The 24911-nt window shown below is 49.4% G+C and overlaps 1 protein-coding gene across 5 annotated transcripts in view; it reads left to right on the top strand.

Annotated features, from left to right (window-relative positions):
* SLC6A4 (solute carrier family 6 member 4) overlaps window positions 1-22131 on the top strand; it is a 34972-nt gene extending 12841 nt beyond the window's left edge. For 2 of the 5 annotated variants that reach the window (XM_026517779.4, XM_048227010.2), the window contains exons 3-14: window positions 1802-1936; window positions 3037-3256; window positions 4067-4205; window positions 4761-4895; window positions 5210-5313; window positions 6382-6509; window positions 7485-7597; window positions 8207-8338; window positions 9349-9448; window positions 10980-11080; window positions 15097-15264; window positions 19850-22131. In XM_026517779.4, coding sequence (XP_026373564.2) covers window positions 1802-1936; window positions 3037-3256; window positions 4067-4205; window positions 4761-4895; window positions 5210-5313; window positions 6382-6509; window positions 7485-7597; window positions 8207-8338; window positions 9349-9448; window positions 10980-11080; window positions 15097-15264; window positions 19850-19924 — 1550 coding nt within the window. In that variant the 3' untranslated portion in view covers window positions 19925-22131. Of the gene's footprint in view, window positions 1-1801; window positions 1937-3036; window positions 3267-4066; window positions 4206-4760; window positions 4896-5209; window positions 5314-6381; window positions 6510-7484; window positions 7598-8206; window positions 8339-9348; window positions 9449-10979; window positions 11081-14235; window positions 14340-15096; window positions 15265-19849 lie in introns of those variants that run through there. The other 3 variants (XM_044390760.3, XM_026517782.4, XM_057318135.1) reach the window with 3 other exon arrangements.
* Window positions 22132-24911: the final 2780 nt, after the last annotated feature.

Below are 24911 nucleotides of genomic sequence, written 5' to 3'. Positions count from 1 at the left end.
CTCTGCTCGGCAGAGGCCAGAGAGGCCAGATCTGTGTAAGGGAAACCTGGGAAGGGGCCCCAGGGTCCCAGGCCCTCGGGGGGCCTTTGGAGCTGTGCCTGGTCAGAGAAGCACGTCTGCTCAGGCCCAGAGCCATGAGTTGGAATGTGAGCATGACCCAGAGTTGAACCCAGCCACGGCAGGGCCTTCGTGATGACGCCGAACCATACAATGCATCTGCCTTCTGTCTCCTCCAAGAGTGCTAGGTTTTTGAGGCTCGAGACTATTTCATATTCCTCCTTTGACCCCCCCAACACCTTCAGAGCAACTAACTTGTAGATTATCAGAAAGAGTGGCTGACTGTAGGTATGGCTGTGGGAGCCGCAGGGAATGGAGTGGAGAGGAGTGAGTAGGTATGGGCCCTCTGTGTTGACATTGGACTTGCTATCAAAATGGGAAAAGGACGAGAAATGGAAGTCAAATCAGTCAATATTTATTTTGACAGAGGCTCTGGCAAATGACTTGGGAGGGCAGCTAAAGTGAAGTTTGGGGAGAACTCCTTAGTGTCCTCATTTCCTCCACGGCCTGACACAGAGCTGCCTGGGTTTGCTGCATTTTTTAAGGACCTTGGTCCTCGCGGCTGCAAAGCCAGTTCTGGAACACCACCCCCCCCAAGCCCAGCCCTCCCTGCCTGGGAGGAGCGGAAGTTACCTCCAGCTTGGTGGGGGGGCAGGCTCACCTTTAACCTGAGCTTTCTCTCAGGGGCTGGGGCACTGGTGAACTTTTTCCTACACTCATTCCCCACCCTAAAGCCCATCAAGCAAACACCATGAGAACACAACGTGGTTCTTATTCTCCAGCCAGATGTACCCGGAGCGATTGTAAGTGAGGTGGGACCTTTCTGAGTTGCCCGAATTCTGGTTTCTAGGTTCACAGCACCTTATGGGAGGGAAAGTTAGTGGAGAAAATCACAGCTGACCCACCCCTTGGGTTGAGACTGAAGCGGCAGGTGAGCGATCCCCCACCTTGGTGTTTCCAAATTCTGCCTCAGCCACGAGAGCCAGGGGACGCCGGCATCTCCAGGGACGCAGCAGCCCCGCGCTTCCTCGTTCTGTGACAAACTACCCTTTCCAGCCACATCTGCAAAGGGGGTCCAGAAGGGACTTAGTGGAACTGTGGCGACAGAGCCCTGTATCAGTGATGAGGGTCGGCAGCCAGGGGTAATAGCGATGGACACAGTTAGGAATTTAGGGGCTTGCCGATGACCGCAGCCGTTGTGCAGCCTGTCACAGATGATCTGTCCCAAGGGTCTCACTCTCGTTGCATCAGAATCACCTGGGCCACTTACACCCACACCTGGAACTTCCGCATCAGGGGCTCTGGGTGGATGTGCGTTCCTGAGCTCGCCGGGGATTCCCTGTGATTCCCTCGTGTGGCTGGCCTTGGGGAGCTCAGTCCTCCTCAACCCTGTCATTTCATAAGGGAAGAGACACGTTCAGGGAGGGGCGGTGGCCCAGGGTCCTCCGGGTGATTAGAAGTGCAACCGATTGCGGCCTGGTCTGTTGATCCCAAACCCAGATTTCTTTCCACATACTCTCTGCCTCCTCCGTTTACTCTCTGAAACCCCATTTGACCGTGGAGCTCTGGGAACGCGCTAAGCCCAGGGGAGCATAGTGTGAGGTCACTCAGCACAGAGCGGCTTCATGAGACTCGGGCATCCGATGGCCCCGTGAATCTCGGCGCGACCCCGGGTGTCCAGATCAGTTGAGCTGTCCTGGGGCAGATGTGGGCAGGAGGTGAAAATGTCTTTTGTCTGCCTCAGGGGCGTTCCTCCTGCCCTACACGATCATGGCCATTTTCGGGGGGATCCCACTGTTCTACATGGAGCTCGCGCTGGGCCAGTACCACCGAAACGGATGCATTTCAATATGGAGGAAAATCTGCCCAATTTTCAAAGGTAACTGAAAGGCTGGAGTGGGGGGCGGGTAAGTGGGTCCGCAGGGAATAGGGAATTTCCATCCATGCATGGGAGCTGGGGACCTTCTTCTGGAATCAATTAAGCCTTAATGTATCTCTGGACAATAACTTGAGTAATTCAGTTTTTGACTGCTCAAGTGGGATGAGATTGTGAAAGGGAAACAGAATAAATGGCAATTAAAAGTAAACTTGGGGCATCTGGCTGCTAGAGCATGTGACTCTTGATCTCAGAGTCATGAGTTCAAGCCCCACGTTGGGTGTAGAGATTACTAAAAAAAATAAACTTAATAAAGTAAAATAAGCATTTTAAAAAATAAAAGTAAACCTAATAGAGTTCTATAAATATAAAGGATAAACGAATGAGGAAGAGGTGGGGGATGGGTAAAATGGGTAAAGGGGACTGGGAGGTGCAGGCTTCCAGTTACAGAATGAATGGGTCCCAGGGATGAAAGGCACAGCGCCGGGAATATAGCCAATGTGCTGTAATGGCGTTGTGTGGTGACTGATGGCAGCTACACTCGTGGTGAGCAGAGCATGACGCAGATTGTCAAATCACCTGTTGTACACCCGAAACTAATGTAACGTTGTGTGTCAACTATACCCAAATACAACTATTTTTTAAAGCAACCAGAATAGGGCACCTGGGTGGCTCAGTCCGTTAAGTGGCTGTCTTTGGCTCAAGTCATGATCCCAGGCTCCTGGAATGGAGCCCCGCATCCCATCAGGCTCCCTGCTCAGCGGGGAGTCTGCTTCTCCCTCTAACCCTCTCCCGCTTGTGCTCTCTCTCACTCTCTCTCAAATAAATAATAATAATATAAAAAAATAATAAAAATCTTTAAAAAAATATAAAGCCACTGAAATAGAAGAAGTTTAAAGCAGTAACGGCACACACACACATTTTCCCAAACGTGGGATGTTGCAAATACATCTAAGGAATCTGCCACGTTGCCACCTGTCCGCCCTCTCCCAGAGTCTGGGGAACGTCAGCCCCGGCACTCCCCCTCCCCTGAGCCGCAGGCCCTCCAAGGCCCAGCTCAGTCAGCCCGCCCTGTAAGCGTGGCCCCTCCCCCTCTCCCCCAGGGATCGGTTACGCCATCTGCATCATCGCCTTCTACATCGCTTCCTACTACAACACCATCATGGCCTGGGCGCTCTACTACCTCATCTCCTCCTTCACCGACAAGCTGCCCTGGACCAGCTGCACGAACTCCTGGAACACCGGCAACTGCACCAACTACTTCTCCGGGCACAACGTCACCTGGACGCTGCACTCGACGTCCCCCGCGGAAGAATTTTACACGTAAGTGCATGTAAGTGAGGGGTGGTCAGCTAGAGGCAGGCCACACCCCCGGGGGCGTGGCTTCTGTGGAGGGAGGCGGGGCCAGGGGCTCTAAGCCTCTTTCCTGGTTTCCGAGAAGCTCTTAAGGCAAGAGGAGTAAATGTAGGTGAGGGAGCGGCAGGGCCGGCCCCAGGCACATGTGCAGCTGGGAGACTCGACCTCGAGTGCTCCCTAATCTGGCCCTCTGGGCTGTCCCCCCACCCTTGTAATGTGCCAGGCCAGGCTGCCCCCAGGCGGTTCACATTCCAAAAAGACTCTGCGGCGGCGTCAAAACCACCCTTCCTCCTGGGCCCCGCTCTGCCCGTTGTCGGGGAATCAAAGCCTCCCCCTGCTGCAGCAGTTTGCAGCTATTCAGAGTCTCTGGTGTCATGTGTTCGCTTCACAAGCGGCACCTACCCTTTGGAAGAAGATGCCTGGAGTACGCAGTACTCTTTAATGCCGGCATTCCGGGCAGCTGCAGCCCCGGAGAGCGTGATTGTGGGGTGGGAAGGGACCCACCACCCACCCATACAAAAGCCGCCCCAGCTGGGAAAGGAGATGCCTGGGAGCCGGCCTCAGGGGCTGAGTGCTCCTCCCAGGGGCTGTGGGCCCAATGCACCGCTCTGTCGTTGAGGAGGGGCAGAGCCAGCTCTTTCCGAGGCTTGGTGACCGCTCGGTCCTTGCAGCGCGGTGCCCGTTTCTTCTCTTGGCACCTGCCGGAGGTATGGCAGGCCGCCGGCTCCGCTCGCTGCTCAGGCCATCTCACGGGCTTTTCTCTGCCACTCACTCCAGGCGCCACGTCCTGCAGATCCACCGGTCCAAGGGCCTCCAGGACCTGGGGGGCATCAGCTGGCAGCTGTCCCTCTGCATCATGCTGATCTTCACGGTCATCTACTTCAGCATCTGGAAAGGCGTCAAAATGTCTGGCAAGGTGAGGGGAGCTGGCTGCGATCCAGGCCGGCCACGGGGCCACGGAGGAGTCAAACTCAGAACTCAGTAGCCTGGACAGCCAGAGGCAGAGGGACATTGCGTCCTTCCACAGCAAACACGATTCGTGACGCTCAATGTCTCTTCACCAAATCTGTTCAAGAATTCTAGAAATGAGCCAATCCCAGGAACCATCACATGAGTTTTAAAAAATTCCTTGAACCCACCTGTAGTGTCACAATTAATAATCATGGCAATAATTTATTGAAAACCCATGATGGGCCATAAGCAGTGCTTTATATACACTGGCTACTGTCTTGCCTTTTGCTGGGTGTTTTCCCCTATTGCAGGTGGGAAGTGGGTTTGGAGGCGGTAACACTGGCAACTTGGGAATCAGATCCCCGTCTGATTCTAAAGGCCTTGATATTTCTGCCGCATCACCCTGCCTCCGACAGTTACAGAAAAGAAGAGGGACATCTCCTTTCTTGGCGGTTTTCAAGCATAAAAGACACCAACATTGACATGCTGACAGTCCATGTTTCCACCCCCTCCTTCGCAGGTGGTATGGGTGACAGCCACCTTCCCTTATATCATCCTTTCCATCCTGCTGGTAAGGGGGGCCACCCTCCCCGGAGCCTGGAGGGGTGTTCTCTTCTACTTGAAACCCAACTGGCAGAAACTCCTGGAGACAGGGGTAAGATAATGGGGAAAATGATGGGTACCTGTCTGTCGTTTTACTAACTGAAGCTAGTCCCCCCCGCCCCCCGCCCAGTAGGGACAACTGAAATTTAGGCTCAATGGCAAGTCTTGGATAATGTTTTAAATCAGAAGTGCAAGCATGAAAAGTATAGTCAAGGCCAGTGGGTTTGTTTATGCCAAAGTGTGAGGAAGAGGAGTCACATTTCTTTGTACTTGGTATGTGGCCGCCCCCGGGAGGAGCTTTGAGAGCTGGATTTTCACTTTGCACGGAGCCGCACGGACCTCACCCTTGCCTCTGCTGCCGTCCAGGTGTGGGTGGATGCGGCCGCTCAGATCTTCTTCTCTCTCGGTCCTGGCTTTGGGGTCCTGTTGGCTTTCGCTAGCTACAACAAGTTCAACAACAACTGTTACCAGTGAGTATCTGGGGCTCCCCAGGCCAGGCTTAAAAGTGGGGGGAGCATAGTCAGCTGGCCCAGAGGAAGGTGATCGAACTAATGGCCGCAAACTTGGCCGGGCTCAGGCACTTCACAGGCCCCTGACCAGTTCCCCCATGGCCAGAGCCCACCCAGTCCATAGCCTCCCCCAGGCCAGTCAGGGATTGAGAGGGGCCCCCGGCCACTTCCGTTTTGTGACAGCTTCTCACACACACACACACAATTTTTTTAATTAAGAAATTCCACAGCAGATTTACAAAAATTGCAACGTATATTAAATATTTAGATTCCACTTATTAATGTGTTTAACAAAAATTGTAATGTGATTATTTATGTCCATATTCACAAAAGTATAACGATTGAGCTATTTTGACCAGTGCAAAATGCCACTGTGATTTTTGTGGCAAAATCTCATTTCAGAAATTTTGACAAAACGGGGAGTGTTGTACCAATTACGATTTCACTACCGCTCGCCGTCTCTAGAGTTAACTTCGGTTGAATGTCCTCTCACGGATGGCAGTGTCCAGCAGTCTCATTGTGCTGTCCATAAGATGATTACAGAATTCATTTTTTTCTTACAAAGGAACCCAAGGACCCCTTACAAGGACCCCAAGCAATGTGGCATTGCACTGGGACACCAGCCTGAAGCTGGATGACGAGGTCTTCTTTTAAAAGAGTCACGATATTCCCTGTGACAGGCTCGTAATGTCATTGGCACATAAGGTCAAAAGTCTAAATCTGAGGCCCCGCCTCCCATCCAGACCCTGCTTCAGAGCACTTCTTGTTTGAAATCAAAAGGACTGTGTCCTTCCAGTTCGCCACGGGACGTCACTATAACCAGTCCTGCCCAGCGGCCTCCCCCCGCCGTGTGTGGTGCTAAGGGCAGCCCGCGCTTCGGGCCGCCAGCCCGCGTGAGAGGCCGGGCCTGCGAGGACAGGAGGGGTCACCAGCACGGGCTTGAGGGGCCTGCGGGCCTTGGCTGGAGACACATGCTCTCGAAACTCTCTCCTTGGAAATGTCTCAGTCCCCGTGGCTTTTCTGCTGCAGAGACGCCCTGGTGACCAGCGCGGTGAACTGCATGACAAGCTTCGTTTCCGGATTTGTCATCTTCACGGTGCTCGGGTACATGGCCGAGATGCGCAACGAAGATGTGTCTGAGGTGGCCAAAGACGCAGGTGGGGACTTGGCTTCTCTTTACGTCCCGTGCTCTCACTGGACTGCTTGCTGCTCTTTAGATCCTTACAGATACCTAACTTCGGAATTATTTCTAAATGTTCCTTTAAACACAGTCCAAGTTTTGAGAGAAACTTACTGCCTTCTGTGAGCTCAGCCATGATGGGGATGGGGCAGCTCCCCTGAACACGTGGCTTGGATGAGGGCTTTTAAAACCAGGGGGTTTGGGTCCGGCGATGGGTCCAAGTCTAATAAGCACCTGATTACTAATCCGTAGAATTTCCCCTTGCAGAAAAATAAAATGTAGATGATGTAATCACCCTACTGGATTGTGAGGTTTTTATGGAAAAGGAGTGACAGATGTTGAAAAAGTGGCCATGGAATCCTGCGGATGGAATCCCAGGGCTTTCTTGTCAACATGCTTCTGTCTTTGGCCCGATGCACAGCTCTGATCATCCCCATACCCCAAACTCAGGCACCCCAATCTAGCTCGTGAGAGGTGGAGGACATGTCCCTCACACTATCAAAAGGGACTTTAAAATAGCGGGTGGTCTTTATCCCAAGGCCTCTACGACTCTTCTGGAATCAGTTCACATGTCCCACTGTTCCGGCGCTAACGCATCCGAGAGCTAAAAGCCCTAGAGCTCTCTGTCCTGGCCCTGAATTATACGGTGGAAGCTTATCCCCGGGTGCAGCTTTGCCAGTCTCAGCGTCTTGGGTTTGTTTCCATCCCCCCCCAGTGACCGAGGGTTCGCGCTCTTCAAGATGGCTACTGTCCCCTCCCTGCCTCGCGTGATGTCAGGGTGGGCAGGGGGGATGGTGTGGCGTGACAAGCAGTCGGCATGTGTTAAAGCCTAGTTCACGTGTAAGGGCTCGTGACCAGAGCTGGAGTGGTTGGTGTGGCTGAGTTTCCCCCGAGACGTCTTCGCAGGGCAGGTGTCGGTGACCGCGTCCCCGTGTCTCCCGCTCTGTCTCAGGCCCCAGCCTCCTCTTCATCACGTACGCAGAAGCCATAGCCAACATGCCGGCATCCACCTTCTTTGCCATCATCTTCTTCCTAATGCTAATCACGCTGGGCCTGGACAGCACCGTGAGTGAATGCGGGGGGAAACCTGGCTTTCTGGAGGAGACAGGGGAAGAGGGGGAGGAAGGTGCCCCTACGGCTCCCATCCTGGCCGCTCCCTCCCGGTGCCCCCAAGCCCCCGGTTCAGGCCTCACTGCTGGTGCTCTTGGCCGTCTAGGGCGCTAGAGGGTCGTTCATGGGCTAATGAGGGTGAGGTGTCTGCACGGGCCGGGCTCCGATACGTCAGCTGCTATTACTGTGCACTGTCCCTGGACTGGAGGGCAGCACCTAGAGGCCAGAGCAAGGTCGCTCTGTGTCCCGGTGCCCTGCTGCCCCGCATCTGGCCCAGCACCTCGTACTTAGCAGCGTGGGATGACTCTCAGCTTTGAGTTGGCCTTTCTGGCACAACCGCAGTCTCCCCGAGAGAAGTCCTGTCCAGGCGCTGTATTTTCTTTCCTTGATGTCCTTGGGGGTAGGTTCTAAATGACTGTGCCAAACGGGGTGATACGTTGCCAACGAGGGCCGAGGTATGCGGGGAGCCGCTCATGACCAGCCACTGTCCCTCCTGTTCGCCGTCCCCGAAGGTAACAGACTTGTTCCGAGCCTCTCCTGTGACTGCTTGCGTGCCCCTCTCAGTTTGCAGGCTTGGAGGGCGTGATCACAGCTGTGCTGGACGAGTTTCCGCACGTCTGGGCCAAGCGCCGGGAGTGGTTTGTGCTTGCCGTGGTCATTACCTGCTTCTTCGGATCCCTGGCCACCCTGACTTTTGTGAGTACCACACCCCAGCTTTGAGGTCTTTATCCCAAGGCCTCTACGACTTTGGAATTATTTCTGAGGAGCCCGTCCTAGGGCAGCAGAACCCCACAAGAACCCGCTCCCTCGCTTCCATGCTCCGTGGGCCAAAGGAAGAGGGTGGACGCTGCTGTGAAAATGTCACCAGGGGTCAGACCAGTTGTCCTGCAGCATCTGTGTGCAGAATCCGTGCGTGGTAGCCGGAGGGCTTCGCGCCGTACGGAGACCCAACTAGCGTTCCGGGTCGGCAGGGGGTCTGGAGAAGAACTAAGATTTGCTTTGGGGATTATTGCCCTGATGTCCTGATGTGCAGAATATCTGGGGGCTGGCATCTCATGTTAATCTCACTTGGTCTCCTCCAGAGAATTCACAATCGTGAAGAAGTCAGACCCTCTCCCATGATTTTTTTTTTTTTTTTGTAGCTGAAGCCAATATGGTAAAACAGAATCAGACAGCACCTACAGGCGTCCTAGGCTTGTGTTCTCCTGACTCGGGGCAGATTTCGAAGACCTGCCTCTTTAAGCCCTGACCCCAGTGGCTCTGCCGCTCCAGTGGGGGGGGGGGGGGCTGAGGAGGACCCAAGGGATTGGCCAGCTAAGACGGAAGGCGAAACCAGGACCACGTGCTCCGCGTGCCTGTTATTGCGAACTCGCCCAGATTCAGTCTTCAGGGACCAGGATCCTTGAGGGTGGAGTATGCAGTAAGCGCGGTGTAAGTGGAAGAAAGTTGAAAACAGATGCAAGGGCTCGTCTGAGTTTGTGTCCTAAGAGGAAGCGAGGAGAGAGAGCTCCGCAGGACGGAAAGACGTCTGACGGCGGGAAGCCGGCCCACGCGGCGGGCGCCCGTCCAGCAGGCAGGCTCTGGGACCTTTATATCAGGCCCAAGGCGGGAATGAGCCAAAGTTAAGAAGCGGCTCTTGGCCTTCATCGTAAAGACGAGGCAGTGCCTCAGAGGGCCCTTAACGCGCTTTGCGGTCTCGTTTCCAGGGAGGGGCCTACGTGGTGAAGCTGCTGGAGGAGTACGCCACGGGCCCCGCGGTGCTCACCGTGGCCCTCGTAGAGGCCGTGGCCGTGTATTGGTTTTACGGTAAGATGCTTCCCTCCGCCAGTCTGGAGCCCTGCTACACCGGCCTGCAGCCCCCAGACTAGAGGAGGGCTGATTTCATCAAGGAAAGCCAGGCCCGGGTACGAGGTGTCCCCTAGCCACCCCAGCCGAGCGCCTTCTCAGAAACAGGCCACCGTTGCCTCCGCGCTCCGCACCCCACGTCCCCCGCCTCGTGGGAGGGCGCTGTTTCCTTCTGAGCTTGACCGCTGGCCCAGCGGACGCAGGCCGAGGCAGCTCCACAGAGCTCATCCGGAGCGGTCGCCGAGGCGCCGGCCGGGCTCTGAGAGCAGCACAGACGGCAAAGCGCTAGTGCGCGGTGGCTGCGGGTGTCGGGTGTGCGATGTACTACCAGAGCCCCCCCAGAGCCCCGAGATGGAGTTTAGATCATGTGCCAGGGAAGAGGCAAGAAGGTGCCTGTGTGAAGATCTGCACTTGGTAGAATCCCCCCTTCACCCCCCCGTGATGCTGGGATGGCATCTGAGAGCAGTGACACTCGCAGGAGCACCGAGAGCGGGCCAACGTGGCTCCGTTGGCAGGGGTCCCAAGAATCCGGGGGTGGGGATGGGGATGACCCAGGCAATTGAAATGAAGAGAACCAGCTTCAGGGCCTCCTGGCTGGCTCAAGTCCGTAGAGCATGTGACTCTTGATGGCAGGGTTGTAAGTTCAAGTCCCATACTGGGTGTAGAGATTACTTAAATAAATAAATAAAATCTTAAAAAGTGAGAAAGAAAACCAGGTTCAGAGATACCCCTCATCTTTAAAATCAAGCACTGATTATTTCATTTTGAAAATGTATTGATTTTCCTAGTTTCCATGGTAATAAAACAGTTTAGCATGCTTGTCATTACACATACCATGAAAAAGGGGAGGCCCCATATTTCCAGTTGCACATGAGCCCAGTTTTTTAAAAAAAGAGTCCCTCTCTCCTCAGTGATTCAGAGGACAGCGGTCAGGGCACGTGCATGGCTGTGGACCTCCTGCGGCTGGGGCTCTCAGGGAAGCGACTGTAGAACGCCCCGCCTTCCCCTTCCTGATTTCTCACCAGTTCTCACGTTCACATACTTTTTATAGAAGAACCTTGATCTTGATCTGGCATGTGAATGGGCAATCTGTGGTTAAAATTTTCTCTTGAAAGTTTCTAGTCTACGGTCCAAGTCAGTCTCTGTCGAGTGGGTTCACAGCTCCCAGACAAAATTCGACTTTCTTTTCTAAAGTAACAATAAAATAAAATGTGTGCTGAGATCTCAGAAATCAGTACAGTGTGGGCAGCGGGAGGGGCCTTTGGGTCCCTCCTCAGATGTCCACCTATCCCCCCACTCTAGGTAGAGAGAACGTGGGTTGCTGTCCAATGCGGTTTTGTGACAAGTCCGCTGTCCCACTTTCAGACCCGATTGGTGCCCCTGAGCCCCTGCTGTGCACAGACTCCAGAGCCTGTAGCGTTTCTGACCGGCAGGGGCTAAGACAGTCCGTGTCCTCCCTCAGTCAATCTCTTTCTCTTGCGGGTGACTTTAGGCATCACTCAGTTCTGCAGTGACGTGAAGGAAATGCTCGGCTTCAGCCCCGGGTGGTTTTGGAGGACCTGCTGGGTAGCCATCAGCCCTCTCTTTCTCCTGGTGAGTGGTCATTTCCCTCTCCTTCTGGCCCCGGAGAAAGATTCACCCAAACACTATATAGTGTAAATCACAGTGAAGTACAGCATCGATACAGGAGAGCGTGCAAACCCTAAGTGCACATCCCACTGGAACTTTATAGCTCAAGTGCATTTTCGCAGCAGAAACCATGCTAAGAAACAAAAACATGACCAGCCCTTCAGGAGCCCCTCCGGTGTCCCCTCCGAGTTGCTGTGCTCCCCATGCTCCCCCCTTCTGACTTCCAGTGCCACGGAAGGGTGGTCTGGGCTGGAGTCCTGCTGCATGTGTCCGTCACTCCCCTGCTCAGTGATGATGACAAATAGCATTTACGAGCATGACGTGCCAGACCAGACTTTGTGCTAAACTTAGCCCGTGGCTCTGTTAATCCTTCCAACAATTCTGCGAGGAGTGTAGTCCTAATACCCCATTTTACAGGTAAGGAGATTGATGCCTGAGGGTCCCAGGTCACACGACACATAAGACCTGATCAAGAGCTGGGAAGGATTTACTGAGCTGCTATTGAAGGCCCTGGGAGGAGGGTGCTCGTAATTTCGTAGTCGTTTTCTTCAAGATGCCCCACGCGGAAGTCCTCAAGTGTGGACTTGAGACAAAAGTAGAATCCATTTAACACCAAAGAGCCTGGGTGAGAACATTTTGTTCCAAGTGTTACCTCTTTGCCAAGACGTGTTCGCGCTCAGTCCCCCCCACCCCCCTCGGCAGCAAGTGCCTCTGCTCACCCCGGTGTCCCCTCCTCGGGAGACATTGGCCCGAGGTGGCGAAGCTGCCTGCTCACATCCCGGGCGTGCTGTGGGGTAGCCTGGGGGAGAGCTCACTCTCCAGTTCTTTCATTGAACCGTAACTTGATCTTGGAGGGAGTTTTTTATCTTTGAGAGCCAGAGAGCTTGTTGGACTCGTCCTTCCACCCGGCTCCAGCTTGTTAGGAATGTCTGGGCCAAACATTTTGTCTTAGGGGCATCTCAGCCCTTGACACAGAGCTAGCTGTCCCTTCCCCATCTTGTTTAAAACACCACCACCACCCAGAAAAACCCTTCATGTATTCTGTTTTGACTTTCTCTGGGCGGCCCTTTGCTTGCTACTTTTTGTAGCCCTACGTCTGGACGCTGACGTGGAAGAGGAACAGTACGCTCTTGCCCCTGCGACGCCGCATGGGTCTCTCTGTACCCCAGGGTCCCTGCTTCCCTTCCATTCCCCTGGGCCCTGGAGGTTCCCGAAACCAAGCCAAGCACCGCCCCAGGCAGCGGATGATTCTCAGTGCCCAGTGGCTGTGGGGTTGCTCTGGGCTCTAGGGTCCCCTGCACTTGGCTGGTAGTTCCTATTACTGTATCAGCTCACTGGGGCTTTTGGGTAGGTTAAATACACACGCAGATTTTTCTTTCACATTTTTATTTAAGTTCTAATTAGTTGGCAGTGTCATATTTAGTAGAGTAGAATTTAGTGATTCGTCACTTACAACACCCAGTGCTCATCACAACAAGCGCCCTCCTTAGTCCCCCTCCCCCACTTAGCCCAGCCCCACCCCTTCCCTCCATCAGCCCTCATTTTGTTCTCTATGTTAAGTCTCTTAACGGTTTGCTTCCCTTTCTCTCTCTTTCTTCCCTTTCCCCATGTTCATTTGTTTTAAAAGCATGTCTTTTTTTTTTTAATATTTTTATTTATTTATTCGACAGAGATAGAGACAGCCAGTGAGAGAGGGAGCACAAGCAGGGGGAGTGGGAGAGGAAGAAGCAGGCTCATAGCGGAGGAGCCTGATGTGGGGCCTGATCCCAGAACGCCGGGATCACGCCCTGAGCCGAAGGCAGACGCTCAACCGCTGCGCCACCCAGGCGCCCCAGCATGTCTTTTTTTTTAATCCAGGCGTTCTAGTTGTTTTCAGGGCGAGGGGTGGCGTGAACCGCCTAGCCCGCCATCACTAGACGCAGAAGTTCTCACATACACGGATTAGTCATATTTATTATTACCAGTGCCTCTTGATAATCTACTTAAATCCTTTCTTTTGGTTTTCAAAGGAAGAGGAGACACAGCCTTAGCTCCTTGAGGGGAGGAGCTGTATCTGTTTGCTTGTCTATGTTAGTCTTCCCCACGCAGCGAAGAAATGCGTGCGGTCCGGGGCTGGGATTTGGGAGAGGCGAGTAAGGCATTCACCGCAGGTGTCAAATTTAAGGGGGGGCGGAGGGGTGCCAAAAAACTCAGGAATCAAGATAAAGACTATTTTAATATAATATTTTTTAAAAACCAAAATTAATGCCAAAAAGTCCCCAGTCAACAGATTTCAACATTTTAAATAAACACAAGATCTGACCCTGGACTTGCATGTCTCTCCTCACGCACTGTACCCTAATCTGGCCCTGTCAGATCTTGTCTTTATAAATATCGTACTGTACTGTTACTCCTTGATGCCTAAAATTGACTTACCTGTTGTGCCCAAGGTGAGTGCCTCTCACGCTCCGCCCTCGTCCTGGCCCCCAGGCTTTGAGTACCCTGATCTCTGTGACCCTCCGGCTGTCTTGCAGCCTGGGTGAGCCCTTGGTGTGCAGTCAGGGAGTTCCCGTGCCCAGCAAACGTCACGCACAGATCTGCGTGGAGGCCTCTCTCTCCTAATCCCTGTGATGTCTGCTTTACACCCTCCCTCTAAAGGCAAGGGCTCTCGTCTTCCACGGCTGGGTTTACTCACCAGATCCCTTGCTCTGCACTTTTTAAGGCTGCCTTCAATAAACAATGAGTAGCTTACTAAAAATACTCGAAACTGAAGCCAAGTTACAAAAAAAGAAAGTATTATCTGTGAGCAGGGAGAGGCGGGGCCGAGCATGGGGCTCGCGGGGAGCAATGCACGCCGGCCGCTGCAGGAGCCCGAGGCCTCTCTGGACTGTGTTGGATTCCACACACCTGACATCACCGCCAGAGGAGTTATAGAAGGGGGGGCTCCTCACTGTGTCCATCCCGTCTTTCCGTGTTCCAGAACTGGCTCCCTTAGTAGCGGGGTCTAGGGGGAGGAGAGTAAGTCCGGAGAAGGGTCTGCGGTTGGCCGGGCTCCTGTTTGGAAAGCTTCCCCCAGACTCAGGGTAACACTGTTGGGGAGATGGATGTATGTTTAACAACTTCCCTTTTATTACCTGCAGACAAAGAAGAAAAGATATAAATAGATGTTTAACCACACAAATAATTTACATTACTGCTTTCTTTATGAGTACGAAGTAATAAAATAAAATTAAATCAAGAGCAATAACGATTTCGGCCCCGTGGTTACTAGGCAAAAACTGGTATTTACGCTCTCTCTGGAAACCAAAGTGAAGTAAGAAAACCTATAAACTGAGTGTTGGGAGCACACCGTGGCATTTTTCTTGGGAGACGTTTTTCACTCGAATTTTCAAGTAAAAAGTGCGCGAAGCTGCTTTTCCTAACGTGATTCGTGACAAGGGCCTGGGGCAGGCAGTGGCTCGCGGCAGAGCCGTGCTGGTGGAAACCCGGGCTGGCGTGCTCAGTGCAGAAAGCAGAGAGCTCAAGAACGGGGAGAGGAGGGCACATAGACCCAGGAGCCCGGGGCCTCCAGCCTGGAGAACCTGAGTACTGCCCGGGACACAGGGAACGTCCCTCTGACGGCCGCGAAGCGCAGGAGGAAATGAAAACGAGCGCAGAGAGCTCTGAGGCCTGAGGACTGGCGGACGCGTGGAGCGGTCGTCCCGGTGGTTCCGCCGCTGTCTGCGACCCGGGGCCCAGACCGCTTTCCGCGGCTGCCCGTCTTCCCCTCTGCCCGGTCGGGAGGGGGCAGAGGACAAGCAGTACAAGCCCCCGGCCGGTTTCCCGTTGCAGCTGGGCACAGGCTGAGTGAATTGTACGTGTCAGAGGCCAGGCTCGCCTCTCTCCATTTGGGGGTCCCCGGAAAGGGTCCCCGCGTCAGCCCTGCGCGTCGGCGGAGCAGAGCCGCCCCGTCTGCAAGCGCGCGGGGAGGTGGGTCACGTTTCTTGGCGTTGCTGTTTCAGTTCATCATCTGCAGCTTCCTGACGAGCCCGCCGCAGCTGCGCCTTTTCCACTACGACTACCCCCCGTGGAGCGCCGTCCTGGGCTACTGCGTGGGGACGTCCTCCTTCGTCTGCATCCCCGCGTACATAGCCTACCGGCTGATCGTCACTCCGGGGACCTTTAGGGAGGTAGGTGCTCGAGTGTGCGTTCACACCAGTCATCGTTTTGGGAGAAAAGGACTTTCTGGCTGTGCTCTCTTTGGAGGAGAGGAGTCCCCGCGGGGAGAGCACCGGTCGGCTCTCAGGCTGACGCACGTGTGTGCCTGCACCAGCGTGCACACGCAAGCCTGGATGAGGTGGCCAGAGAGCGGGCTGGCTGTGCACACGCAGCCCAGCGCAGCCTGAGGTGTGTGTGGCGTCCTAACCTTCTCAGATGACCGCTTTGCCTTCTGCTTGCCGTTGGACATCAGATCTGTCCTGTCTGAAGCAATGCACATATATTTTATTAGGGATTTATTTATTTGTTTAAGAGAGAGAGGCTGTGAGCAGTGGGGGAGAGAGAATCCTCAAGCAGACTCCCTGCTGAGCGGAGAGCCCAGCATGGGGCTCCATCCCAGGACCCTGAGATCATGACCTGAGTGGAAAATCAAGAGTCGGCAGCCTAACCGACTGAGCCACCCGGGGCGCCCCTGAAGCAATACACATATTTTGATTTAAGTGGAGATTATGGTGGAAAATGTCCACGGTCATTTTTCTAACTGCAGTGTGACGAGTGGTATTTTGAAAATCATCACTAAATCAGGATGTTGTGGTAATATAATAGTTTTAGCTCAAACCATTGGAGTAAAAAAAAGGTACCAGTATAGTAATATTAATACAGTAATGAATAATGTGCTATAACATTTTTTTAATCAAGCCTTACCACTTGGAGAAGTGTGTCTGTGTTTCAAAGCATCTTCCTGTAGCTGATCTCCTTTGGCTCTCAGAATCCCTCGTGAGGTGGATGGGCAGGTTATTAGACACAAGATATTGAGGCTGGGAATAAGCTTGCTCAAAATTTCCTTATTTCAGTGACTTGTCCAAGGACATAAGTACAGGGAGGCTCACATTCCAGGTTTTCAAATTCCTGGTCCAGTTCTTTTCGCTTTCGTCCTCAGGGTGTCAATAGTTTATGTAGAAATTGGCACTAGTTGGGGCGCCTGGGTGGCTCAGCGTCTGCCTTCGGCTCAGGGTGTGATCCCGGAGTTCTGGGATCGAGCCCCACGTCAGGCTCTTCTGCTGGGAGCCTGCTTCTTCCTCTCCCACTCCCCCTGCTTGTGTTCCCTCTCTCGCTAGCTGTCTCTCTGTCTCTCAAATAAATAAATAAAATCTTTAAAAAAAAAAAAAGAAAGAAATTGGCACTAGAAGTTCGGGAGCAGAGAGTTGCCGTTTTTCATCCAGTGCCACCAGGGTCCGTAGCTGAGGTCACCAGGATGCCCGGTAATGTGGCACTTAATTACTTCCAGAATTGAAAATGCTGGGGTTGTTACTTGTTCGGTTGTCTGTCTTGCCCTAGCAAGAAGGTTGCGGTGGCGGAAGAGCTGCGGGAGTCTGTAGGTGGGTGTTTTTGTTGGGGTGAGCTCAAAGGTGAGGAGTGGTGTTTGGGGAAAGATAGAAGGCACCGTCTTTGTAGTGACCTGAGAACAGAGGTGGGCTGGTCTACGGGCTCTTCGATGCAAAACTCACATATGAGACCATCGCACTCATCTTCCTTAAACATTTCATAAGAAACATGAAGCAAGAGAACATAAGGCAAATAAACATCCCCTCTTTCTAAGGACAGCTGAGTTCGTTTCTTTTTCCAAACAGGAAAACTGAATTCTAAGTGGACAGAACTCTGCGTGGAGTTATTAATTTCCTACACTGAAACCAGTCCTATCACAACCTCATTCCTCCCCAAAGGCCTTGGACCCTGGTGTTGCTTGAAATACACACTCGGATCCAGAATCATTGAATTTGTTCCTTCAGATTGTCCTTTATTGCTGTCGTGCTGATCCCTTGGTTCTATTGATTAAAATCCAGAGGTCAAGGTCAGGGGTGGGAACTCTAGTTAGGTTAGTAAATGTCAGTCTTCTTTGGTCAGACTACACCTCTATTCCTGGTCATCTCTCTTGCAAAGTCCTCGTGGGCCACAGGGAAATGTCACCCACAGGTGATTAATGAACGCAGCTCAGATCCGTTAGCAACAGAGGTAAGTAAGCGTGATTGCACGGTCATCTTTGCCTTAGGCCACCGTATGGGGAATGGTGGGTTTCCAGGAAGCATCATAGAGCCAGTCGAGGAAGACTGGTAGAGAAAGGACCTGGTCAACTCTGGCAAGTCACCCATCTTCTCTGGGCCTTAGTTTCTTCATCTATAAAATGTGTTTATTGGACTGGATTAACAATTCTCAAAGTGTTTTAAGGAGTAAAGTATTCTTGGAATATCACTAGGTGTTACTGCTGGGGGAAAAGATTATGTGGTCAAATAACTTTGAAGAATGCTGGATTAATGCAAGTTAAATAGGTTTCTTTACTACAGGACTTCTCAAAAGCCTTTATATGCTCATTTGCATGCTTAATCTCTGAGAGGGATAATGCATGCTGGGGTTTTTTTGCCAAGCATTCAAAGGGACTGTAATTCTTTGTGAATACCAGACCTGCTGGTCTATAACATTCTATCTATAAGGGAGGGAGGCCTCATATGAAATTTTGGTATCATTAAGAAAAAAAAAAAGACCAAGGTAAATTTCTTAACTCTTTTGGGCCCTCACCATATAAAAGGTTGGAGTTTGTGGAATGATCTTCCACTTGCTCACCTGGAATTTGGAGGATATCACATGCACCTGTAGCCTGAAAGTCTCAAGTCTGGAGTCATCAACTGGATTAGGTCATTGTTGTGGAAAACCCTAGTAAAGTGCACAGAGATACTGGGCAGATGGTCCCTAGTAAGTAAGCATTCATGAAGAGGTCAACAGTGATCTGTTTCTTAGACTATCACCTTGCAAAAGGCCAAGGCCTGGCAAATTTTGAGAGCAATGGTGGTCTGGCAACTGGGATGCTGTCAAAATAGGGAAAGCAAAAGGAGGCCTGGCATTTTGGAAGATCGGCAACCAGAAGGGCAGTGGAACGGGTGCTGGGGGACTAGGACACCAAAGCCGAAAGCTGGGCTTTGCAGTGCTGTTCATTATAGCATTGCACCATACACCTTGGTGCTTTCTTCTCTTCCTGCACAGCATAGCTCCACTCAAGACTAGTTAGAATGATCTGCGTCCCGTTCCCGATTAGCAAGACTTAATTCTGCTTAATCAGTTATGTTCATCTGCGGGGAGGGATGGTTTGTGAAATTTTGCTTTCTTTGGCTTGACATGTCCAGGTAGGTGATGAGGGCTGCAGCAACTCCTTTTTCAGGGGATTTCTGGTGTGAGGTTTCAGTTCTTGAATGTTAAGGTCATCAGGAACACAAAATATACAATTTTGTTGATTTCATTAACTATGCAGATAGAACTGTTGGAATTCCATAGGCCCTGCTCCGTAAAGAAAAACAAACTCCCAGAATCAGTAAATTAAAGATTGAAGGACCGAAACTAATGTAATATTGTGTATCAACTATACTAAAAAAAAAAAAAATCGAAGGGGCGTACATACTTTTTCAATTCAAAATAAAAAGGACAAGTGGCAGAACTTCACCTGCCATCCATAAATCGAAAAATGCTTTCGGATCCAATTTTGCCCACTTGCCGTACATATCTTCAGCCATCAAAGATTTTACTAAGCAACTTACTAAAGATTTTTCGAAACCACTGAAGTGCTGCTGTTTTCCCTTCCCCACACCCCTGAGCCGCTTCATGTCAGCCCGATGCTGAGCTCTCTATGGCGGGCTGTATATTTCATACACGAGCCCAAGCGTATTTCAGATCTGCCTTCAAGCCTCTGGGTATCTCAGCGGTTTCTAAACCAGAAATTCCTAAACTCTTCCCTGTGATGAGTCCTATGTCAACATGAGTTAGCTTTAGGAGTGATGATTTAAATGGTCACATCTTTTTAAATTATGTGGTGATTTGTACCCTTGTGTGAAGGGACCAGTACTTCTTCACAGGTACACTCATGAGATCAGCAACCTGCTGGCACCAGGTACCACGCTCCGGTGTGTGTGCGGGGCGCGGGGAGGCTGGCTGGGGGTGGGGTGGGGGGCAGAGTGGAGCATTCACTCTGCTCCCTGAGCCCTGTGTGGCCGCAGGAAGCCTCCTCGGTCCAGAGGGAAAGATGCTCTTTCCCAGGTCCTCAAAAGCATGTCATATACACCAGTGGACGTTCTACTGAAAGCTCATCATCTTCTCCCGTCAGTGTTAAAATGATTTTGGTAATTAGTCAACACGTGCTTATAGTTCCTGAATACATCATTTTTTAAAGTTGCATTTATTTATTTATTTATTTATTTATTTATTTATTTATTTAAGTGCTCTCTACACCCAACATGGGGCTCAGACTTGTGACCCTGAGATCAAGAGTCACAGCTTCCAACTGAGCCAGCCAGGTGCTCCCTGAACACATCACTTTTATCTACATTTGAGAATAAATTGGAAATTCCTTTCTTAAGGAACGTCAGTGAGACTATGCCCACTTACTAGTACATGCCATTAAAACGCTATTTAAATGTTTTTTGCTGTTAGTACTGTTAAGTATTAAAACAGTAAAACAGTAAAATACTGTTAAGTTATAAGAATGTTTATAACATCGTATTTTCTTCCCAACAGCGTATTATTAAAGGTATCACCCCAGAAACAGCGACGGAAATTCCCTATGGGGACATCCACTTGAACGCCATATAACAACCCGCTTCCGTGAGAGGAAAATGGCTTCCCGACAGCCTTCTTCCTGTGGTTCTGACAAGTCATGCCTCGCCTTCTCCCCTCGAAGTGAACGAGTTTCCAGCTACGCCTGACAATGGAAGGGCCTTCTTCATGGAGACACGGTCCCAAAAGACTATGGTGCCCAGACTCTTACGGCCCCAGCTACTCGTTTCTGGGAGATCTCCCGGACGTATCACCATGCTAGCTCTATGACACAGCTAAACTGGACTGTTCTGGATGTGTGAGGGGTGTCTGGAGGTGATGGAAGCCACCATCTAACCAGTTAGGATTAGGTTTAGAATCAAGTTTGTACAAGTCTCCTGCATCATTTCTTGTTATGATCATTGGTATCTGACATTTGCTCCTAAAGGTCTCACTGTTTGTGAACGCCTCCACCACGCAGGAGAAAACAGGGATGCTGTTTTGCTAGCCATAGATTTTCTGAGTAGCATAGAATTCTATAGCTGGAATCTGCTAGAACCCCATAACCCGTGTGCTCTTGTGAAGTCAGGAGAGGAAGATGTAGAAACTAAATGGAAAAACAATGTATTTGTGTGAGCATGTGTGTCTGTGTATGCCGTTGTTTCAGTGTATCCTTATCTCTATTCTAATACTTTGGGCCCATTACAAACTATACGAATTTCCTCTAATTTTTCTTACATTAACAATTCCACCTACTCAAATGTGTATGTATGTTATTATAAGGGTATCACTGCCACCTTCGCCTTTTCCAATGACACACACCTTCCTTTACGGGCCGGTGTTTGGCGTTTGCTGCAGTTCATTGCCATGTCCCTGTCTGCCAGCTAAACACGCAGGATAACGCTCCACAGCCAAATCTGGCCTATTTCGTTACTGACTGTGGCTTGGCCGCGAACTGCTTTGAAGATGGATGCTGACAAGTGCATCTTCGGTGTTCACTTGACTATCTGGTTTAAGCTCTGTTTCAAATGACCGGGTTTGACGGCTCCGATTACTTTGCTTTGTGACGAGAGGATAAATCCAATTCTTGCTTGTAGGGTAGATAGGTCTGGCACCCTGACCTTAACCGGGGTCACCCTCAATCCAGGAGTAATTGGAGACTCTGGGTTAGCCTTAAATGGAATTCCCCAACCCTTCCTGGTTGACTACCAGGATTGTGAGCCCAGATAATAGGGTTGAGGCTAAACTAAGTAAGGCTAAGGGAAAAGGGTCGGTGAAATGAATAACCTTGCATTCCACATAAAGCCTTTAAATATAGATCAAGTAAATATGATCTTTGGTGGCTTGTGCCTTTCAGATGCATAAGTAAAGAGGTAAATTTACCTTGTAGTGTAAGATTTCCTCACCAAAATCTTCAAGGGAATAAAGCTTAGTCAATGATCAAAGGACTCAATCATCTTGCCCCATATCATTTCAGTCCTCTCTATGTACCCCATTTAATTCTAACTACCTTGTAGAAAGAAGACCCGTATAGCAGAGGCTTGGTTTTATCCAATTATAGATCTTCCTCTCTTGGCTTCTTTTCCCAACAGTCTCTGCCCTAGCCATCTTCTTGTATTCCCCCTACATCCTTCTATTTCTGATTCTTTGCTTCTCTCAGCAGGATAGTTTCCTTATAGATGTGAGCTGCTGAGAAGTTTCCCAAAATATTAGAGGAAAAGAGAAGAGGGATTAAAAAATGTCCCTCACTGACCCGCCTTCATTACCTTCCCTCTTTCATCCCTTCATGCTACCTGATTTCCATTCTCTGTGCTTGCCAGCGTTCTGAAAGGAGAGGGGTTGCCTAAGGGGCGGCATATTCAGTGCTAAATAGCTTTGCAAATTTTAAGAACTCCTTTATGAAGATATTGAGATACGGATTGTTTCCACCCCACACACTGATGCATGCTCCAAAGACATCATTTTTTAAAAAGCACTTTTTCAAACAGAATTAGGGTTTTGCCAAGCCAGGTGTTGAGGGAATTAAAAAGGTATTTTAAAGTTTTCAGACTTCACTGGACTTAAAAAAACAAAACAAAACAAAATCTCTGTTCTGCACAGTTTGCATTTACTTGGTCCCTATTTATCAGTACTACCACGGATTTTTTTTAAAGGAAAACTTAGAAGTAGGTAGATGGACTTTGAAACAATCTTTTAAAGAACTTTTACATCTAATGTAGCCATTTACATAAAAGTAAAAAATAAAAATGGAATTGAATCGTAAAGTTATTTAAGTACTGAAGTTAATTTTTTTTCTGTGATGTTATTAGTAAGAAATACCCAAGAAATAGGCAAGACACAAGATAAAGGCACGGAGGGCAATTCAACTGATTACAGTTGTTTCCTATATTGATAAGCAATGGAGCCAAAAAATTCATCTCCCTTCCAGAAAACTTACAACCTATTTAAAATTTATTCCATTTGTGGTTTAGAATGCATATGACTCGTAACCTAAATTCATTGCCCTGGCTGCCCCACCTGGAGATGAAGACCTGACAAGCACGAAGTCAACAGAATAGCTCCAAAATCAACTGGTGAAAATCAAATCCGATAACGAAACCTCACAAGAAGGCAAAAAAAAAAAAAAGAAAAAAGAAAAAAAAAGTTATTTGGTGAGATGAGTCACTCCCTCGCCGTCCTCTTTTTACTAAGCTTGTTAATTTAGTGACACCAATCTCAAAATGTAAGCTTCAATATGAATTTCCATTTAAGCTATCCACCCCACCCCAAGCCTGAAAAGGGAGATTACGCTCCTAGAATTAGAATTGTATTCTCTCTGATAAGTTGGAAGGAGTGACCTGATATGTTCTACCTGTTGTATCATTGATTTGGGGCTCACCGTCAAAGCAAGCAAAGCTTAAAACTATGGAACGCAATGGCTTAACTGAGGTGTTCTTACCTGCATCTTAGCGCTTACGTACCGAATTGTACAATCCAAGCCTGGTTCCCTTCTTAGCACGTCTCTACTCATATATCTGGTGTTTAAGATACCAGAATGGTTCGGAATGGTGGTCCTTCAACACGGCAGCAGTCAGAGGACATTTTTCACCACCCTTTCCTTGTTCCTTTTTTTTTTTTTTTTTGGTCAGGGGGTAGTGGGGAAAAGCAGTAGGTTCCTCGGAGAGACTATGTTACAACCTGTCATCCCCTAAGTAATCAAGTAATGTAATAAAAGCAAAAGAGTCCTCTGCTCAGTGGGAAGAGTTATATACCTTAAAGCCATCATGGAGATCACACATCATTTAAAACACAAGGTGAGTTACACAAAAGGCTCTTCCCTAGGAAGTTGAGTTTAAAAATGCTTATTTGAGAAGGATGTTAGAGAGAGAAATTTATAAATCCAAATATGGGAAAAGAAATGTTATAGCAGAGATTATCCCTAAACTGTAGAAAGCTGTTCTGGTCCACTTGAAACATTCTGGTTTTCGAAATTTCTTTTTCAATATCAGAGATAAGTATATTATCTTATAAAAATTCGGTGTGATTAGCTTCATGGATGGAATATTTCAAATCTCTAATTTTTTTCTTTTCTTATTTTCCCTTAACTGTCTCTAAATTTTAATGATAGAACAATATTTTAAAGTTCAGATAACTACATTACAGGCAGAGCAAACCTGGTGATCTAGCTAATTTCTCTGCTCTTCCTGGGATCTGGAAATTTCTAAATGAAGGTGAGGTTATTTCCTCTGCTAGAATGATATAATACTCCTCTCAATTGGTTTAGTGGGCATTTACCTCAACGGAAAAGATAAACATCTTAGGATGGAATCTTAAATATGTCTGCCCTGCGGTTTCATATAATCGGGATCTATTTAATATTGTTTCCAAATTGGGTGCTTCAAAACAATTCACCTTTTCAAGAGAAGAAGTCTTTTTTTATTTTTATTTTTATTTTTTTTTTAAAGATTTTATTTATTTATTCGACAGAGATAGAGACAGCCAGCGAGAGAGGGAACACAAGCAGGGGGAGTGGGAGAGGAAGAAGCAGGCTCATAGCGGAGGAGCCTGATGTGGGGCTCGATCCCATAACGCCGGGATCACGCCCTGAGCCGAAGGCAGACGCTTAACGACTGAGCCACCCAGGCGCCCCAAGAAGTCTTTTTAAAAAAAAAAATGATTCACAATATATTTCAGTTGGAATTTCAGTTGGTATTTCTCTTACCAACACATCGCAATATCCATGCCAAATTGCTCCGCTAAATTATACTAGGTCATTATTTCTAGCAGTTTGTAAACACTGGCAGCCCAAACAGGAGGGACTTATCCCATCTTTACGCTAAAATACTTAAAATACTATAACTAAATAAGAACATTTTTTTTTCTTAAAGCTATTTTGGGGGCGCCCGGCTGGCTCAGTAGGTTTTGAGTTCAAGCCGCATGCTGGGTGTAGAGATTACTAAAGAATAAAATCTTAAAAAGAAAAAAAAGCTATTTTGAAAGATAATTCTTATTCAAACTCTAATACTAGAAGTGCACCTCAAGAAAACTTGATATATGAAAAATGCATATATTAAAAGATAAAATTAGGGAGGGACTTTAAGAGTTTGCAGTAATTTCTCCAATGGCATTTAAAATAGTATTTGATTGGGGCCCCTGGGTGGCTCAGTTGGTTGTGTGTCCAACTGTTGATTTCGGCTCAGGTCCTGATCTCCAGGTCGGGAGATGGAGCCCCCGCATCAAGTCCCGCGCACAGCGGGGAGTGCGCTTGGGATTCTCTCCCTCTGCCCCTCCCCGACTCACACACCGCTCTCTAATAAATCTTAAAAATAAAATGGGATTTGATTTACAAACATTTTTCCAGGTACATTGTGTTGGGCATATCAGTGAGGTGCTCAAGCTCTGGATTATGGTTCATTGAATTTCATAAATGGTATTTCTTTCCCTTCCTTTTCCCCTTCTTCCACATTACCTACAGCTAAAATTAAGTAAATTCCTTCTTGTATTTACCTCTGTCAACAGTGGTAAAACGAAATTTCTCACTGTTATTTTTTACATGAAACAATTA

The sequence above is a fragment of the Ursus arctos genome, unplaced genomic scaffold (genome assembly GCF_023065955.2).
Source record: "Ursus arctos isolate Adak ecotype North America unplaced genomic scaffold, UrsArc2.0 scaffold_24, whole genome shotgun sequence".
In the NCBI taxonomy this organism is placed as follows: domain Eukaryota; kingdom Metazoa; phylum Chordata; class Mammalia; order Carnivora; family Ursidae; genus Ursus; species Ursus arctos.
This window is presented reverse-complemented; position numbering and strand designations above follow the sequence as displayed.